Source organism: Liolophura sinensis, chromosome 6 (genome assembly GCF_032854445.1).
Source record: "Liolophura sinensis isolate JHLJ2023 chromosome 6, CUHK_Ljap_v2, whole genome shotgun sequence".
NCBI classification, from domain to species: domain Eukaryota; kingdom Metazoa; phylum Mollusca; class Polyplacophora; order Chitonida; family Chitonidae; genus Liolophura; species Liolophura sinensis.
Window position 1 is genome coordinate 6411408 of NC_088300.1, and position 21343 is coordinate 6432750.

General features: G+C 38.8%; 1 protein-coding gene across 1 annotated transcript; it reads right to left on the reverse strand.

Moving 5' to 3' along the window:
* Positions 1–567: 567 nt before the first annotated feature.
* LOC135467971 (nuclear valosin-containing protein-like) lies at positions 568–21255 on the reverse strand. Its single transcript, XM_064745936.1, is given in 27 exon segments — positions 568–893; positions 1300–1453; positions 2543–2574; positions 2576–2617; positions 2942–3048; positions 4943–5042; positions 5338–5460; positions 6088–6150; positions 6465–6569; positions 6795–6820; positions 6823–6875; positions 6877–6914; positions 7294–7373; positions 7653–7768; positions 8391–8528; positions 10590–10731; positions 11985–12102; positions 12692–12793; positions 13416–13550; positions 13925–13989; positions 14260–14347; positions 14681–14992; positions 15428–15494; positions 16109–16220; positions 16507–16556; positions 17054–17127; positions 21038–21255. Coding segments are annotated over 27 exon segments (2676 nt in total). The 5' UTR covers positions 21170–21255; the 3' UTR covers positions 568–791.
* Positions 21256–21343: the final 88 nt, after the last annotated feature.

Sequence of the window (21343 nt, forward strand, 5' to 3'; positions counted from 1 at the left end):
AACAAACTTTGACTCAGTTTGGTCAAGTATGGTTAATTTTGCATACAATGAAGCCACTTGTTGATAATTCTTTTAAACTTCGCCACCTCAGTTCCAAATCCTTGGATGGCTTTTCACCCTTAAATCACAGTTTTTGCATTCCACCTTCCTGGCACTGTTGAATAACTACACCTGTACTGTGAGTAACTTTAGACTCGCCATCTTACTGTGGATAACTTCCAGGACACTCTTCAACTTGACACTCGGCCACCTGCATTCTTTGAGTAAGTTTAACACAGTAGATAACATTATACTCAGTCAGCATGGTGCTGTGGCCTACTTTACACTGGCCAACCTTGTGCCGTGGATAACTTGACACTACGGCACCCTTTACACTCTGATAAGTAACACTTCCACCTTGGCACTGACTGTGGGTAACTGTACAGCACGGCACCCTCACACTCTGGATAATTGCAACATTCAGCCACCTTAGCACATGTGCATAACTTTTACTTAGAGGCACCCACCCAACACTGATAACTTTACACTAAGGCCACCTTCGCACTCTGGAGTAACGTTGCAACTCAGCCACCTTGGCACTGTGGACAACTTTACACTAAGGCATCCTTGCACTGTGGGTAACGTTACACTTGGCCACCTTGGCACTGTGGACAGCTTCACACTAAGATCTCCTCGCACTCCGGATAATGTTGCACTTAGCTACCTTTGCACTGTGGATACCTTTCCCTTGGTATGTGATTGGTACTGTGATTAACTTCACACTTCGGGTCACCATCATACTGTGGCTAACTTTACATTTGGCCACAATGGTGCTGTGGGTAACTGCCGTCTCCGTCAATAAACATCCTGTCAGCTTTCAGTCTGTTCTTGATGCTTTCATACACTTTATGGTCCTGAAACAGAAAATGAACCACGTTCTTAGGTGTACAGTGGATTGGAGACAGATAAATGAGACTGGCAGATGGTACTGGTATCTTGATACTGTATATATTACAAGTTTTTTGCAGCTGTGCTTACCTCATGTATGTGGGTTTACAGCAGAAAAAACTTGCTAGAGTTACTAGATGAGTTTATACAGGCAGCAATATTAACCTTGTGATGGCTGTTTTGCCGCTCATTCTGACCACAAGACCAACTTGAATGTTGGTACATGCAAGATATGTCATCATTTCAGAGATACTGTATTTCATCTAAAGATCAGCATTTTGATAATGTGCATTTTTGTTTCATTGTGTTTGATGCATCTACCTTGCTGGGCCACTTAGTTGCTGTTCTTTCCTCTGATCTCCACATTCTTACCTTTTGTGAAACTGATGGTTTGACTTTGAGCAGAGCCATGTTTAAAATGCCTGTGGAAAACATGATCGGGCCAGTGTCTGAGTCAGGACTGTCAATCTTCTCCTTCAGAGCAGCCATGGACGCCTCTCTCACCACCGCAGCCAAGTCAGCTCCCCTAAACATGTCAGTAGCACAAGGGGGGATCAGAAGTACATTAACAATCCCTACATCAACATGTCAGTAGCACAAGGGGGATCAGAAGTACATAAACAATCCCTACATCAACATTTCAGTAGCACAAATGGGGATCAGAAATACATAAACAATCCCTACATCAACATGTCAGTAGCACAAATGGGGATCAGAAATACATAAACAATCCCTACATCAACATGAAGACTAATTCTGTACACTGTATACTGTATGTGACATAAGCTTCCATCCATGACTAAGTTATTCATTTGTCTGATTCAGAGATTTTTGGTTGATCTTGGAAGTTGATTTGCAGTTTGTCTGGAATGTATGATGATATCCTACTGAAAATGGTGTTTCAGCTTCAAAAGCAGTATTTCATATCCTCTAAAAATTAACTATTTGTGACAAATGTGTCTTGAACCTGTCTTGAAATCAAGCCATACAGTGTAAATGTCATATGTACATGTAATAAGGCCCCCCTGTTCATCTTCATGTCCTCTCCAGTTCTTGCATTTTTGATTATTTTACACCAATGATTTCTGATTAACCATTGCGTCCGTATATACCAAGTAGGCCAAACTACATTAGTAGGACAAGTAGTATCATTTTTCAGGAGTATTTAAGCTACCAGTACATCTAAACTGAAAGAATTGGAAGTGCCTTTTTTAGGCAAAATAGGCCAAAGATGACGTATATTAGCCCATTTGACCTTCTGCAGTGCACTAAAGAATAACAAAAAAGCTAGGAACCTCACTCTGGGCCTGTATACTCTGCTTCCTTGGGCAAGACCATTCTTAAAAAAAAAAAATTGGATAGGTCAGTAGGGATTTTTCCTTATTCTGGCTGATGTGAATACTAAGTGAATAATAAAAAGAGAACTTTCCATCAAAAGGCCAACACAAAATTTAGGGCCCTTATTTTTGGACGGTCTGTTGGCTTGTCCACATATTTTTAATGATGGTCCAGTACTTTTACAAACAATTACACTGTTTTGGTTTCACCAACCAGCGTAGTGTAAACTCCACATTTAGTCTGCAGTGGTTTTCAGAAATGAGGTATTAAAACTCACGTAAATCCTTCACAATGGTCAGCAATGTAGGACGGACAAGTTCACATCTTCTGACAATTTAGGCTTGGTTCCATTCTGCCAATTACAGGAAACATATTATTCAGAATTTCTCTTCATGTAAGAAGTAGAAAAAGTCATTTACCCACTCGACAGGAAAATGGCTGAAAACAAAAGTACAGAGAAATTGTCTTTTCGCTGAAATAACCAATGTGCTACTAGCTTTAGGTGCAGCCTTCTTCACATCAAATATGTGGATAATGTGTTGAATTCAGCATTCACTCACATCTCTATACCCTAACAAATTATCTCCTCTGGCTACAAAATACATTTCCAGAGTAACTCCAGAGTAGATCTGTTCATGTCCCTTGATGCATTCTTTTATGAAACGGCTTCTCTCACCTTGGTTATTGTGTTGAAAATGTCCAATCTCTCCAGTAATGTTGGCAAACCCACATATAAGGTCTTGTCCAGGCGGCCTGGTCGGAGGATTGCGGGGTCTATGATGTCTGTAATACAAGATTTAAATAATTAACAATAAAAAAAGGTGTTTGGTTGAAAGTGGGCAGGTTTCTTGTATTGGCCCATGTGCTCTGAAGACTACATCTGATAGGAATGGTGAGCAGGGCTGGGAAGAAATTCAGTATGTGCCTGGTCTCCTCGCCATCTGGTATTACAGCTGGTAGGAATGGTGAGCAGGGCTGAGGAAGAAATTCATTATGTTCCTAGTCTCCTCACCATCTGGTGTTACAGCTGGTAGGAATGGTGAGCAGGGCTGAGGAAGAAATTCAGTATGTGCCAGTCTCCTCATGATCTGGGATTACAGCAGATAGGAATGGGGAGCAGGGCTGAGGAAGAAATTCATTATGTGCTTGGTCTCCTCACCATCTGGTGTTACAGCTGGTAGAAATGGGGAGCAGGGCCGGGGAAGAAATTCAGTATGTGCCTGGTCTCCTCGCCATCTGGTATTACAGCTGGTAGGAATGGTGAGCAGGGCTGAGAAGAAATTCATTATGTTCCTAGTCCCCTCACCATCTGGTGTTACAGCTGGTAGGAATGGTGAGCAGAGCTGGGGTAGAAATTCAGTATGTGCCAGTCTCCTCATGATCTGGGATTACAGCAGATAGGAATGGGGAGCTGGGCTGGGGAAGAAATTCATTATGTGCCTGGTCTCCTCACCATCTGGTGTTACAGCTGGTAGGAATGGAGAACAGGGCTGGGGACAAAATTCATTATGTGTCCGGTCTCCTCACCATCTGGTGTTACAGCTGGTAGGAATGGAGAACAGGGCTGGGGACAAAATTCATTATGTGTCCGGTCTCCTCACCATCTGGTTTTACAGCTGGTAGGAATGAGGAGCAGGGCTGGGGAAGGAATTCATTATGTGCCTGGTCTCCTCACCATCAGGTTTTACAGCAGACAGGAATGGGGAGCTGGGCTGGGAAGGAATTCATTATGTGCTTGGTCTCCTCACCATCTGGTGTTACAGCTGGTAGGAATGAGGAGCAGGGGTGGGGAAGGAATTCATTATGTGCCTGGTCTCCTCACCATCAGGTTTTACAGCAGACAGGAATGGGAAGCAGGGCTGGGACAAAATTCATTATGTGCTTTGGTCTCCTCACCATCTGGTGTTACAGCTGGTAGAAATGTGGAGCAGGGCCGGGGAAGAAATTCATTATGTGCCTGGTCTCCTCACCATCTGGTATTACAACTGGTAGGAATGGGAGCAGGGCTGGGGAAGGAATTCATTATGTGACTCTTTTCGGAACCAACTTCGGCACGATATGGATGTTGCGTACAGGTAGATCTAGAGTTTTATTTGATTTTATATTTGATTGGTGTTTTATACCGTACTTATGCGATGGCGACCAGCATCATGTACAGCCCGGAGGAAACCCACGGCCATCTGCAAGTTGCTGGCAGATCTCCCCATGTACGACCACAGAGGAAGCCAGCGTGAGCTTGATTTGAACTCACAGTGATCCCATTGATGACAGGCTCCTGGGTCATGGTGCTGTGATAGCACACTTAACACTTTCCCGCGCAGGTCTTTAGATATACAGTCACCTAAGTAACAAGGAAATCTGAACAATGCCAAACTACTGTTCAATATTTATAACTCCTTAATTAGCATCTTCTCACACTTTGGCTACACCCCCAAATGGAACACTTGAAATGTGTCTGATGCTTCCTTAAAGAACTGATACATACATGTGTACATGTAGCACATGATGTTACAAAACATTGTGTCACCAGTTCTTACATTTAACTGCTTAGTGATTATTCACTATAAACTGAACGTATCTTGTATAATGTAGTAGATTATGTTAAGCACTATCATGAAAGAGAGAATGGGCTTCAGACAAGTGGAAAATGCCAGGGTTTGGTAAGCTTGCAGTATACCTGGCCTGTTAGTGGCGGCCATGATGAAAACCTGTTTCCTTTCCTCTAGTCCGTCCATCTCTGTCAGGAGCTGGTTCACCACCCTCACGCTAGACCCACTCTGCACACCACAGATAACACATACATGTAGGTCATGGTAATACTCCATGTATTAACACAAATAAAATGTTGTAAAGGACATGTAAAATTTTACCTCACAATCCAAAACAACTTGGTTAAATTCTCCATATTGGAATCATAATTTAAAACATTATAGTGTACTTGAAAACAGAACATTTATTTAACAGAGAATTTTTCGTACATATCAAAGTTTTTTGTGTATTTCAGTTCACACAGCAGACTACTGCTTAAATATCAGTTAGGGGATCGATAACTTGAGTGTAACTATGACTCACCTCCCTTGAATCTGACCGCCTGGGGCACAGAGCATCCAACTCATCAAAGAATATGACACAAGGTGCGGAGTTCCGGGCTCGCTGAAATACCTGACGGACTGCTCTCTCACTCTCTCCCACGTACTGGAAAACCAGAGATTTTATCAGCTACAGCAGTAATAAAGGTACATGTAACAAATACAATGTTTCACACTGGTGTGCTACAGCAGTTATTTTAGCACTTCTCACTTAATTTGCTTTTCAGAGTTTTCGGCTAAATTTGAAGTTTAAGATCCTAGAGGCGTCTAGAATCAAGATGTCCTCCAGTCCAAGAATCGGTGAAATTGCATGTCTGTAACTGATCCTTATGAGCAGTGTGGTGGATTGTCAAACCAATACCTAAACATCCACCATCAAAGTTTTGTGAAGCCACAGCTTTATTCTGACAGAGAACTAGACACAGACATTTTCTGGGAAGCAGGACTTTGCATGTGACCTCATTGGTTAAGGGCTGTAACATCCTCAGCTACTTATCCAGCCACGGCTCAAGGAAGCAATAGCATCTTTTCTTACTTTTCATCCAATCAAATCTCAGTGTTTCAATACTTGTAATGAGCTGTGAGCATAAATACTAAAGCAACCATGGCATGTGAATACTGAAGTTATATTACACACGTAAATTTGTAATTACAGCAGTTCTGAATTCTGCTTGAGAGAAAGTTATTGATAATAATTCAATGCATGCCTTTAATTAGCAACTGAGCAGCTTACCATATTAAGTAGCTCTGGACCTTTCACAGATATAAAGTTGATACCTGATTCATTAGCTATTGCCTGAAAAAAAATTGCACCAAAACTGTAAAAACTTGACAATTCACGTTATACGTGATTTAGAATTCACTGTTTTAATGCTTACATAAACACAATTTATCTCTTCTGCATTTGTTGTGCTTAAACAGTGCATTGCACTGAAACAGTACAACCTACTGGTACATAACTCTTACAAAGAATGAAAGTACAAACTGCACAAATGTTTTATAAGATGTTCACAGCAAATTCAGAATCCTTCAGCTGACAAAAAAGTGGCCTGTCCACAATGACTTTCTCAGAGTTTAATGCTAATCTGACTACAACATAAACAACAGTACCTTTGCCAGGAGTGTTTTTCCACAGCCAGGTGGGCCAGCCAGAAGAATGCCGGGAGGATTTGACAGCCCTAAAGCTTTGAAATCTTCTCGATGGCGTATTGGAGCCTACCACGTAAAATGTGATGCAAAAATAAAATCAACTGAATATGCTTTCAAATGTAAAAGACTCAGTTTCCATCCAATTTAGACATTTCAATAACATACTAACCATGTTAACAAAGTGAGGACGTACTTTCTTATAAGTTACAACTACAGACTATACGGTTTGCTAACTTTGACATAATTTTTCAATTAAGTCTGGTATTATGTCCAACAGTTTCTTAAATTCACCAAAATGGCTAGCTTCAGTTCCTGCTCACTGACTGAAGAGCTCCAATATCTTCCCAGGTGACATCAGGTATAGTAGCAAACCTTCCGTTTAGCTGATGGCTGTACAAACTGTAGAGCTGACTGAAAGTCAAGAAGACAAGAATAGTTTACTTTGCAGTTTCAAAGACTGAGTCTAGAAAGAGTACTATATACTCTTTTTTTTTAACTCGCACTTTGCCTTGCATACTATCTTGAAATAGTTTTCCATTCAAAAGGCTAAACCAAGCTCATAACTGTTTTCAAACAGGCAGTTGCTAGGTATATGTATTAATATGGAGCAACATTAGATTTAAAGAGAACAATACTTTGAATCGCATATAACTGATCAAAATACATTTGCCGCATGCATTTTGGATACTGGTAGCTGGTGTAAAACTAACCACTTAGAACCTCCTAGATTTCAACTGAATTCAGCTGAAGTGAGGATCTACTAAATGCCTATATTCACAGACATCTGTACCTTGAAATCCTCCATGGATATGGAAAGATCCCGCAGCTGTGCCTCTGTTAATGGAGCCTCTTCCTTCAGCCAGCTCAGCACTGTAAAAGGGAAGGACACATATTTTTAAAAACTGATTCAGCAATTGTGTGAACCAGGATTTGTGTGAACCAACCTAGTATTGAAACTTTAACAATAGGCCTATACATATTCTCTGTAAATCAAGAGATCAGTAATATGATTTTTGTATAATAAATGCTTATATATGCCTGTGTGGATGGATGGAAGAGCAGATAAATAAATATACAGACGTATTTGGAGAATTTTATTAGAGTTAATGAAGGAACCAAATACTAATTATATAAGCTGGATTTACTTACAAGAATCTAGAGAGGAATCAGTTGTAGGAATAGTATCCATCACAGTTTTCACATCACCAGTTTTTGGCACAAGTTCTGTGTTGAACACCTGTCTGCTTTCCAAGTCCTTGAAGACTCTGACGAAGTAAACAAAATCATTTGTAAACACTCTTTCCATCAAATCAGAAATAAAACAAAAATATGCATGTCCACAGTAAAAATTCTCAAATAACTTTACAGACAAACACACCTTGAGTTAAAAGTGAAGGTATGAAGCACAAAAACTGAAGACAGAAAAAAGAATATTTTTTATATAAGTCAGCCTGGATTTATTTAATTTTTAAAATAATTTGTTATAATTAAAAATAGACTTGGAATCGCAGACAAGACATATTGTGAAGATACCAAAAGTATAAATTATCTGTGTGTTGAAAACAGTACATGGAGTTTAAAGCCCACAAAATCATTTAACCTGTGAACTCTGTCCCCACAATATTCATCTCACATAAAAACCAATTAAAACTTCACAAACACACACACTGGAATGCTGAGTCACAAAGAAAAATTACATAAGTTAAACTTGCCATGCTCAATCACGTGCAGTAATTCTGCAGCACAGGGCAAACATTTTTTCAACTCCTGATGTGATTTATATGCCGTTTATGGGCAAAATCTGGCAATGTGTATTGATATTTTAACCTGTCGAACCACCTGGGAAGTGAGAATCACAGATAATGTAGGGATAAGAAGCTACCATACCTGTTCACAGCTGTCATGGCTGCCTCCCTGGCCAGGGCCATCAAATCTGCTCCCACATAGCCCGGAGTCTCCCGTGCCAGCATCGCAAAGTCAAAATCTTCAGACAATTTTAAACCCCTACATAAAACACCCATGATTCTGAAATTAAAATAAAAACAGGTAATAAAACTACCAAAGTACATAATATTTCACAAAAATGAATAACATATGTAATCCTTGAAACTTGAACATAAAAAGTCAAACATCAAACAATGTCTAATACTAATGTTCTCTAATATCCCTGAAAAGGAGAAAATTACAATTGTGTATTACAGAAAATATATCGTATCTGTTGACACTTGGGTCCTTGAGTCAGCAGCCAAGGTGCAGATAGAATGAATGAATGGTCAAGGCTTAATGCTCCATTGACAATATTTTAGCCATTACATATTTAAATCATAAAGCGGTGATCACTTTTCCATGTGATAATGAGAACATTCAAGCTGGGATAAAACAGACAGCCATGTTTAAGACCAATTATACAAACTAAACCTTAGATAAAATTTGAAAAGCATGGGCTGATAGAAGTCACTTTTTCAGGTACCAACCAGTACTTTCTGACCGAAATTGATTTTTTTTGTCGACTGAAATTGATTTGTTTTTTGGTTCAACCAACTATTTGAGATACTAAATTTGACTATTTTTGTGCATTAGTATACTTCAGTGATTAAAGTAATTATCACTGCATATGAACTCAAGCTGGCCTCCTGGCTAGTTGATACAGCAATCTGATAAATGGCACACATTGCAGTTTAATATTGTTATATGTATTTGCGGACACCAGTCCAATGAAGTGTTAAGATCGCCCAGAAAGGTTGGAAAACATGAGCAATTGGTCTTGACATCACTATTAAAAAATATTCAACAGTCATGAGCCAAGACAGGATGGTCATGCATTAAGGGCTTATGGAATATGTGGTTGTCACTCTCAGTTTGTAAAAGGAAATGTCAAAAATGATGTAAAGAAAGAAAAAAACATCTGAGAAAATCAAAAATCATTCAACACCTTACATGTATATTAGAAACTAATCTGAATAGTGCATCCAGATGAATGCTCTGTGCATTGTCTAACTTTTCTTGAAGTGTTAGCCTTACTTGTCAAAATAAATGAATAAAAGCAGTTCAAAACAAAGTCTGATTTGAGTTATTGACTAGGTACTAACCACATGAAATTTACTGTGAAAATCAGCTACCGGTAATGAGAAAATTAAGAGACCCACAAATAATCATTTATCTCATTGGGTATTAGCTATAATGATTTTTAAATTGAGAGGCTACATATTTATAGAGATAAACTACGCTGCTACTTTATGCATAAATGGATTGTCACTTTTTCCAGTATGAATATGGCTGGATCTCAATGGCCTCAAGTCCTGTCTAGCACACATCTTTATGTTCAGGCTTTGAACAAAAGACATGTGAATCAATGTCCCTGGTAAGTGTTCATATCCGGCAAAAAGGTTTTAATTTCACTGCTATGAGCCGTTCATCAAACCTCAGACTCCTGAAAACGAGACCTAGAGGCAAACTCTGTGCTTGCCTTGAAAGAGCTAAAGATAGTAGCGCCACCTGGCATCAGGGGGTGAAAACCAGTCAGACCGCTCACTTGCTGTCATTCGCTCTAGGCTAATCTCAGAAACACAATGATCGGAAGCCGAAGTAGGTCAAATTATTTGTGAAGACCGATTTGAGACCAAAGAAGTTTAATATTTCTCATGCTAGATTTCATATGCCCCTCCACTGGCAAAAATTGCCTTCTTAAATCTAATCAAGGCTGAGGGTTATGAAGATTTCTCCAAAAGGGAGATAACTTGAATTTTGGATATGTTCAAATTGAGTTTATGTGAAATTCTGAATATTTCTTTCAAAAAACAACCTCAATGAATAAACATAAACAATTATTGAGATTTTTATTCAATTGATGGACTGAATACCGCCCCATCCAGATGACTTCTATGAACCCCTGAAAAGGTGCAAATAGAAATACTGAGAACACTGATATTACATTGAAGGAATCTACTACCTCTGACATAGTCAAAAGCAGTATAGCCAGTACTGGAACTTAAGATGCAACCCTTATAGGTGAGTAGCAGGTGTGTCCTATCTTAGCCACTGACAACATAACCAGAAAGACAGCAGACATTACATAACAAATACCACCTTGCTCGGGCACTTTCATCTGGGATGCCTAGCGAAATTTCTCTGTCGAATCTGCCAGCCCGTCTCAGGGCCGGATCAAGAGAATCAGGTCTGTTTGTAGCACCGATCACCAGTACATGGCAGTTAGGTCTGCTGTTTAAATCTACAAGCAATAAATTGTAGAAAAAATGTTTAATGAAAACATATATCATAGCAGGCAGATACAAGGTGAAAACAAAATGAACCAACATCCTTTCTCCTCTCAAAAGATCTTTAATACATAAAAGTTAAAAAAATACAATGCACATCTAAATGTATTTTGTACTTTACCTTCCATAACAGTATTATAAAAGTGTTTGGTTTACAAGTCTCAGTTAATCATCAAAAAATGATAAAGGTATAAGTTTTATGAAGTGTATACATGAGCGTTCAAAGCTAAACCTATAGACACAAAAGTGGGAACTTTGAAACAGTAGACATCATCTGTATGTTAACAGACATTGACAGAGAATTGACCATATAGACACAGAACTGACCATATAGACATAGAACTGACCATACAGACATAGAACTGGCCATATAGATACAGAATTGACCATATAGACACAGAATTGACCATATAGACAAAGAACTGACCATACAGACATAGAAATAGCCATATAGACAAAGAACTGACAATATAGACATAGAACTGACCATACAGACAAAGAACTGACCATATAGACATAGAATTGACCATACAGACATAGAACTGACCATATAGACATGGAATTGACCATATAGACATAGAACTCACCATACTGACATAGAACTCACCATACAGACATAGAATTGACCATACTGAGATAGAAATGACCATACAGACATGGAACTGACCATAAAGACACAGAACTGACCATATAGACATAGAATTGACCATATAGACATAGAACTCACCATACAGACATAGAACTGACCATATAGACATAGAAATGACCATACAGACACAGAACTGACCATATAGACACAGAATTGACCATACAGACATACAACTCACCATACTGACATAGAAATGACCATACAGACAAAGAACTGACCATATAGACATAGAATTGACCATACAGACATAGAACTCACCATACAGACATAGAAATGACCATACAGACACAGAACTGACCATATAGACATAGAATTGACCATACAGACATACAACTCACCATACTGACATAGAAATGACCATACAGACAAAGAACTGACCATATAGACATAGAATTGACCATACAGACATAGAACTCACCATACAGACATAGAAATGACCATACTGACACAGAACTGACCATATAGACATAGAATTGACCATACAGACATAGAACTGACCATACAGACATAGAACTGACCATATAGACATAGAAATGACCATACAGACATAGAACTGACCATCAAGACAAGTAAGCAGTTGAGCCACAATGCGTCTCTCCATATCCTTGGAAGCGGTCTCTCTCTTTGGGGTAATAGCATCAATTTCATCAATAAATACTATACAAGGTGCACAGGCCTGTAAATGAGAGAAGTCAGAAATTATGAGTGTGAAGAAGAATTTATTACTACAATGTATTAGTTTCTACCATGACAGATGTTTCATCTTTAATGTGATGTAATAATGATGAGCTAGGGAAGGAGCGCTTGACCTCATTAAAATGGTGTCAAGGTCCTGCTGGCTGGCATTCCACACGTCTCCACTCATGTTGCATTACACACAATGTACAGAGACTATAAATTTTCAATTAAAAAAAGGGTTGACCTGTTTATGCAGAATTATTTCAACACATTCTCAAAGGGAGAAGCATTTACCATGCACAGGCAACATATACTAAATACAGCTGTTTGTCTGATGGACAAACACTCAGAGTTCAGAAAAACTAAAACCCAATCACGCCTATAGTTCCACATATGCTTCATACGAGAAATCCTATGTGCAAGTTTGATGAACATTTAAATATGCCAGATAAACAACACAGCCAGAGGTTTCTGCATAATACTAGATATTTCTCACAAGATTTGAGAACCCTTTCAGTAACATCATTAAGATTTCCACTCCAACAGAAGTAATCACTTTTTCTCCATATGAACTCATGATTACTTACAACGGCTTTGTCAAATAAGTCTCGTAGTTTCTCCTCAGATTCTCCAGAAACCCCACTGACAACTTCTGGAGCTGATAGCTTGATGAATGGCAAGTTTAATTCCTGTTAATTAAGGCAAAAGTGTCTGCAAGGATTACGGATTTAATATTTTTTATTCACTTATTTATTTGAGTGGTCTCTCATGCCAAAGAAACACTCAAAACTATTTCACTGGTATGTTGACAGCATAGAAAATGTTTGCAGGGAAAATCATCAGGAAGCCTCTGCACATTGACAAATATCTAACAAACTTTCCAACTTAGTGAGGTAGCTAAGTCAGGAGAAGCAGGAAACCGGCTACATCAATGGATGATGATATAAATGGTAATATAATGGATTTCACATCATTCCTCAGTGTCACTTTGTGTATTTTTAGTAACACTACCCCAGTGGCCCATTAGACAAGAGGGAGTACTGGTGGGTGAACTGTTGCAGGACACAGGGCCAAGCTTCTCTCCAGTTGTGTACTTCTGCTGTTATCTTTATCACTGCTGTCGGTCCAGGTACTGGGTCCTAATGGACCTGTTGGATCTCATGTCATTAAAATAGAACAAATTTAAGTAAGACATAAAAGCAAAACAAAAGCGTCTATTTGATAGGTTGGCAGATATGTATGCTAAGAAAGTCTGAGTAAATGTTTGTTGAATAAGTTTGCAATGTATTGTGATCTGGAAACCTTACTTACCCCAGCTACAGCATTTGCCAGCAATGTTTTGCCACAGCCAGGGGGTCCGTGTAACAAGAATCCCCTTGGTGGGATCACACCTAATGTCTGGTATACCTCTGGGTGTCTCATGTGTACTAGTAATTTACAAATCTCCTGAAAAAAAAAACCAACCTGAGTTAAAGATTGTAATGATTTAAAGTCTGCTTTAATTTGAGGTGACTTACAGGTTGATTTCATGATAGCATTCAAACTCCAAGATTTGCTATTAAAGAGTAGGCAAATGCTGCACTGCTCTGCAAAAACCAAAAGGGAAGAGTTTCACACTTTGATGATACACATTTTTCAGTCACTCAAGAAAACAAATTAGGGGAAATTCCAGACTGACTTTGAAAAAGGTTCTTTATCCCATGACTAAACAGATGGATACATGGAAGAACATTGTAAATTTTTCAAATAATGACACACTCAAAGTTACAAACTATTTCTAACATAGATGTTTGGTGGTATAATCCAGCAAAAACACTTACTTTAAGACATGCTTCATTCCCTCCAACATCAGCAAAGGTCACTGAAGACGTCTGAGCCTGAATGCCTGAAACGCAAGTAAGCATGCAAATGTTGAGTACAACAGTGACAATCTTGTTGATAAATAGCAGCTGCTTTACTTTCTGGAATGACTGGTTGATTGATTTGTGTTTAAGGCTGTGCTCAAGAATATGCTGAAATTTATTCCATCCAATCATGTAAATTCACATCAGCCAAATAGGCCCCATAGAGGTGAATATGTAAAGGCAGGTAGGAAGTTAAGTCCCAGAATCTGAGGGGTTCAGGATTGAACACAATAGAGAGCTGTTTTTATAACCTTTATTATCAGCTGTTTCTTTCTCACTTTTCTCGGCAGATTTCTTCATTTTTCTCTTTCTGGTAGAGTCCACATCTCTTCTAATTTTCTGAAACATAGTATAAATTAAATCATTTTAGCAAAAGTATGCCAAAACATAACACAGGTAATGATTGGAATGAGGAAATCCTCCCATGGATTCCAATCCTAGTTTATCATGCTCTAAAGAGAACCAGATAGCTAACTGACACATGGTCTTTGTAACTTGGTAAGATTTACTTATTCAAGAGAAAGGTGGTGAAATCTAGTTCAGAATACAGACTACTAATCTGTCAATGATGTTTACAATAATTCAGTAAATTTGACCCTTACATCCACAGAAATGCTACCCAAATTGCTACCAAACTTTTTATCATGAAGACTGAAATGTTTAGCTATTTACCTGAGGTATTGATGTGGCCTCACTTAGTCTTGATGTGTCTAGATCAGCCTTTACTGCAGTTGTAGCAGGACTCAAGGTCTCTTCTTTTAATGGTGAAGAGCCTGCAGAATCACAGACCAGCCGAGTTGCAGGATTGGCTAAATCTTTTTCCATGCCAAGTACTGATGATCCAAACCCAGGCATCATTTGAGGCTCAACAGAAAAATCCTTACCCCTGCCTGGCTCCTTATCAACAACGTACAAGGCTTCACATGACTGCTTGGGACTACTCTTGTACATGTCGGTCAGAAACCGGTTCACAGCATTTCTGTCCTGAATTGAGAAAAACAGCAATCATTGTGCATATTTCTTTATATATTTGAGACTTGAGGCAGAAAACTTCCCCCATAAATTCAATGACTGACAGTCGGGTCAAAAATTGACTTGATTTGGTTGGTGTTAAATGCTGCAGTCTCGCTGGTAGAGGAAACCACCAGCCTAATTGTCCCTCCAAACCCTAGGTCACTTATTGCCACTATGAATGCCCTAAGAATATTGAAGGCAGGTCAATCTGAGGTAGTGCCTGTTTCAGGGTGAAGCTGAACTGACATCTTGTGGTTCAGTGGCATCAAGGAATAGCCCCTTAACCCAGCAGTCACATCCCTCCCCAAACTGGTCATAAATGTATCTATTATCAACAAATCAGAGCTCTCATATACATGACTCCGCAGCTATAAATTTTACAAGGGTCAGAAATTTATTACTGACCTCATAGGCAACATAATCTGGATTTTCTGAAGAAAAACTTTTGACCTCACTGTCATCAGTGTCAAATCTGAAGAAAGGAAAAACATGGGCATATATACACATCTGTAATGTACTCTGTTAAAACTTTAAAACAATGCTATCTTAAATCCAATCATCATGGCAGTTTCTGAGATACATACGATGTAAGGTCTCACTAAACTAATCCTTTTAAACCACAGCTTTGAAAAAAAGGCTTAATGTTACAAGGTTATACAAGTATATATTGTAGTATAAAACTGTCTATCACCAGAAGAATTTAGTTTCTGAACTTTGCCCAACATCAGTCCCAATCATTATTCTGTATTTCACCGAAACCTTTCCCTGTAAAAATGCACTTTCAGTGGCACATTAAGGCCTTCAAATGATACTTTTGATGCCAACATTTATGATAAAAAATCAAGCTTCACAAACACACTCAAGTAGCTCTATTAGGTGGATTATGTGTCAATACAAAAAAAGCGAAACATAGTCATCAGAAAAGCTCTGCACATAAACCTACCTCTATACCTCTATAAGGGTTTTATCCTTCTGAAAATATGCACAGTGACTAGTGATAACGAAATGTTACATTACAAACATTGGCATAAATAAAAAATGAACCACAATTCAGAAGTACATAGAGAAGAGACTCAAATACCTTACCCTGAATTTTCTGACTTCTTTTTTTTCCTCATGTGACTGGCCTCAAGTTTGACAATGTCATCGTCACTGCTGGCCTCCTCCTCAGAGACATCCTCGCACACCAGCTGATATGCTGTCATCATCAAATACCAAAGAGGCTTTTTAGACACAACCCAAAATAATCACAAATACTTAAATGTACTTTCATATTCACTTAGTTATTTATCTGACTGGTGCCTAACACAATAATTTTTCATATATACATTTATGATGACAGGTTTATACATGTAGGTGGAGGAAAACGCAGAGCCCACAGGAAATCACTAAGCCTTTCCTATTTAGGCAATTGTAGGTTCCACTATAAGTAAAGTTTTAACTGATCTGTAAATATATGTAGATATTTTGCTGGTCTGACTTACCTTTTTCGACAGATTTATAGAATGAACTCCGCTTTTTTCTTCGATATTCTCTGAAATGACAGGTACAGAACTGAAATTCTTTGCACCATTGTACATTTCACTGTGCTAACCTTCTTTGAACTATACCGTAGGACATTAAAATTCACAGTTAACTTCATCACTGTTCCTTTGTTTTTTATTCCACTCAGTACAGCTATATTTTTCACATATTTAGAAAACAGGAAAAAAAAATTTTTTCATCACTAAACATACCTCAACCATGCTCTAACTATTGTACACTATTCAAAATAGTAGCAGACAGTCCAGTTTTTGCGAAACTAAGATCCAACAATGTGAATGCATATCAGGACTGCTTATTAGGCTCTCACAATAATCACAAGAATGTCCCAATAACTTGCATGACATGCATGTGAATCTGAGGGGGTTGCATTATGAAATTTGCACCTGAACTTGTCAGTCAGTTTTCATACACATGAAATATACCTGAACCAAGTCAATGAACCTTACAGCTGTAGTGGAGAGTTAGGACTGAGATAAAACAACTTACCCATACTGTTTTTGGAGATCATCTACAATGGTTGAGATAGTGACCACACGTTTCTTCTTGTTTACTGACAAATACTGTAACATACATAAGGTAACACTTATAGTACCTTACTAGTGCAGATATACTTTCCCTAATCCTTCTTCCATTTTCCGATCCTATATTTGGCCATGAAGTACATGTTTTTGCCATAGGCAGCTTTGATGTTACATGTACTTTTTGATACTCTAGCCTTTCTTATACATATTACATTTTCAACAGTCTTTCACATATTTATTTATCCTCTGGAAGGCTAAGGTAGTCAGCAAATCAATAAATAAACAGGGTAATTATAGGTTCATCTGATTCCATCTGATCTGGGAGAGAGACAATTAAACATGATGTTGTCAAGAGTTTTCATCAAATTTCCTGCTCACATTTCTTTCATTAGAGTAGATTGAGTGGATATTGCTAGCCAAGGAAGCCTGTCACACTAGACCCAACTTGCTTCCGGAATTTCTAACAAGTCCAGGGTCACATAAGAGGTGACAACACTTTTCTTTGGTCAATGGAATGTGATGACAATTTTACAGCCCCTTTGTACACCGTAGCAGGCCTCTGTCAGGCTGTTCTGACAAAGTTAACTCCAATGTAGATATCTATCCTCCCTGGGATCATTTCAGTCAGCCTGAATGTTTAGTCTGAAATTTCTGACTAGAGCTTACAGAAGCTAATATAAGTCTGACAGCAGGCTATTGTTCTAGTTAGACAAGTAGGCCATCATTAAAAAGTTTTCTGTTGTGGGTAACCTGACCTACCCACTAAAATCGGGCGGACTCAAACTTTTTTTCCTAGGTATTTTCTTTTTTGTTTTTTTGTTCTTTCCATGGGTTGAAAACAATATTGTTAAAAATGAGCCACTATAAATACAGACTTACAGAAATCAGACTCAGCATTACATATTTCCTCTCGCAAGAAATCCACTTGGCATCACATATTACCCCTGTAGGGTCTAAATGATCTCACAATAATTACAGCATTCATTGTGTGGAAATGGTGGAAGGGGGGGGGGGGGGGGATATGTCAATCCATAACTGACTGATTGTATTCAAATATACACAGATGAGTAGTACTGATGTGCAAATCGCAGCTTTGTCCAGCTCTAGGTATAGCTGTGTAGGGCCCTTCAATCACAAAGGGGACATGATCTGAGCACCTGTTGTTTTGGTAACTGTTTCGAATTCTTACACAGATAAGTAGATTACAAGTAAGTGTTGTGAGTATCTTTGTAATACTTTATGGTAGCTCTACTGAAATGGCTTAGTAACAAGCTTAAATTTCAAGTCCACATTAAAATGCACAGGCTCTTAAAAAAAACAACTTTTTAATGATGGCCATATGTACTGAAACATGGCTGCTCGAGCTTGTCCAATTTTTGGCCAGTTTAGGCTTATGTCAGTTTATCAATAATCATGCATGGAGACACCTACCTGGAATTGACACTTGAGACGTCTGAGTTTAGTCAGATACTTTATTTTGGACGGGGGAAAATTAGAAGCTGTTTACTTAGTTCACGATTGCTTGGCAAAATTAGCCATAGACGACTATGAACAACAGAGCACACTTCACGTTTACAGCCTTATGTACTCACCGGACCTTATCAATATCAAATTCAATGGCACTAATATCACATGTAATTTCACACTACAACACACTCCAGAAAACATTTCTATTCTAAAGATACAGAATGACTCTGGTATCACATGGAATGGCACTGATATCACATGTCGCATGCGATGACACTGGTATCGCATGGAATGGCACTGATATCACATGTTGCATGCAATGACACTGGTATCACATGGAATGACACTGATATCACATGTCGCATGCAATGACACTGGTATCACATGGAATAGCACTGATATCACATGTCGCATGCAATGACACTGGTATCGCATGGAATGGCACTGATACCACATGTCACATGCAATGACACTGGTATCACATGGAATGACACTGATATCACATGTCGCATGCAATGACACTGGTATCACATGGAATAGCACTGATATCACATGTCGCATGCAATGACACTGGTATCACATGGAATGACACTGATATCACATGTCGCATGCAATGACACTGGTATCACGTGGAATGGCACTGATATCACATGTCACATGCAATGAAACTGGCATCTCATGGAATGACATGGATATCACATGGAATGACACAGATGTCCCAAATAAAACGTGCCTCAACAGAATGCATCATAAATGAGCAAACTCGATCTGACATTGGTTTGGTCGAACAAAATTTTACCAAGCGTAAGGTCAGTGCAAACATTAAACCGACATTGCTCTGACTTGGCAAATTTTGTGCGGCCAAGGATGCCCCCAAATCAACCTCAGAGCGTGTTCCAATTCAAAACCTGATGCAGTTACCTGCCTTTGTCAAGTATGTTGAAGCTGTCATTACAGCTGTTTACTCTGAGCATTACCAAGGAATCTCAAACCCATGCCACAAAGGAAATCACAGAGGGCCATTCCGTGTCATTTCAGCCAGCTGTTGTGACCCTCTTGGATTTTGATGAAAAAATTCTAAATTCCTTGACATATATGAGGAAGGTTTTCCAAGTTATAGCCTCAAATTCCAAGTGGTTTTTGAGATATGATCATCTAAAAACACCCTGTAAACTTCATTTTCAACAGTCACGAAAAGGATATCTGTTCTAGAGGCATTTTTGAATGGTTTTTATTTTACCTCAAATTTGTCTTAATTGATCCCCTGATACAACGGATATTAAAACGTTGTCTTTTTCAAAAATTTAATTTCAGTTGGCTAATAGATGTATCTAGATGTCGAAAAAAAGAGGTGTTCAACTGTCAACACGGGGATCAATTAAGACAAAAACGAGGTAAAATGTCTGCTTTTTTGTCCTGGAGCAAAGTTCAGATACCAACTACATGAATGATAATACCTCAAAGTGGTCAGACTTTCTTCTGCAAATTGTCATATACATCAATGATATTAATCAGGAAACAAATATCTCCTAAATATATCATATGACCTACTGCAGCTCACTGAAAATACAAAATAGCATATATGTGTTGAACGAAACTTATATGAAGATGGCCGGCATTATGGCGGGAGGAAACCGGGCACAGCCCGGGGAAACCCACGACCATCCGCAGGTTGCTGCCAGACCTTCCCACTTACGGCCGGAGAGGAAGTCAGCATGAGATGGACTTGAACTCACAGCCACTGCATTGGTGAGAGACTCCTGTCTCAGCTTACGCTGTGCCAGCGCGCTAACCAACTAAGCCACGGAGGCCCCTTGAAAGCCAGGGTAGAAAACATCCTGTGGGTAGATTTTCAGACTTCTAGGCCCATCGAATTGGACGTCATTGTCATCCAAAAATGCGTCCGGAATAGATATCCTATTCGCAACTGTTGAAAATTAACATTACAGGGTGTTTTTAGATGGTCATATCTCAAAACCACTTGGAATTTCAGGCTATAACTTGGGAAACCTTCCTGATCTATGTCAAGGAATTTGTAAGAATTTTTTCTTCAAAACCCAAGAGGGTCACCACAAAAAAACTTTTCTGAGGCTGATTTGACATGGAATGGCGTTGTGCATACGATAAATTGACAGACACATCACCGTGACACTCTACCAATGCAACTCTATCAGGTTTTAACATGGAGCATGCTCTGATGTTGGTTTGGGGTCATCCATGGCCAAACAAAATTTTTCCAAACCTAACGTCAGAGCAATCTATCCAAACATTTAGACTGAACCAAAAAAATTGATATTGTAAAGACTAGGTTGATACCTTTGTTGGCCGTTCACCGCGTCTCAGATGTTCATTATGAAAAGCAAATTTTTTAATTAATTGACATCACTCTTCGGAGAGACAAAAGTCTCAGCTTACCAAATTAATACCAAAAACAAAACAAAAAACGTGACAGGAATAAACTAAAGTAAAAAATACACAGCACCTGTCGAACTCTTGGAATGAGCTTGGGGTCGGCAAAATATCCACTCGCTTGTCTGCCTTTATTCGATTTGGTCACTTTTCCGCTGGCACTATACTGCCCCTCGCTGTTGTTATCGTGTCTTCTCTTCATCATCTTTGATCACCCTATCGCACACAAATGAAGTTCGGATCATTTATTACTCTACATTGACAGTATGTTCCAAAACCGGAAGTAGTAGCCATGTGCTTTTTCGAAGACCACTAACACCAATAAAAGAAACAATAATGGGTCATTTTTCAAAGTATACTGATCTAACACATATATTTA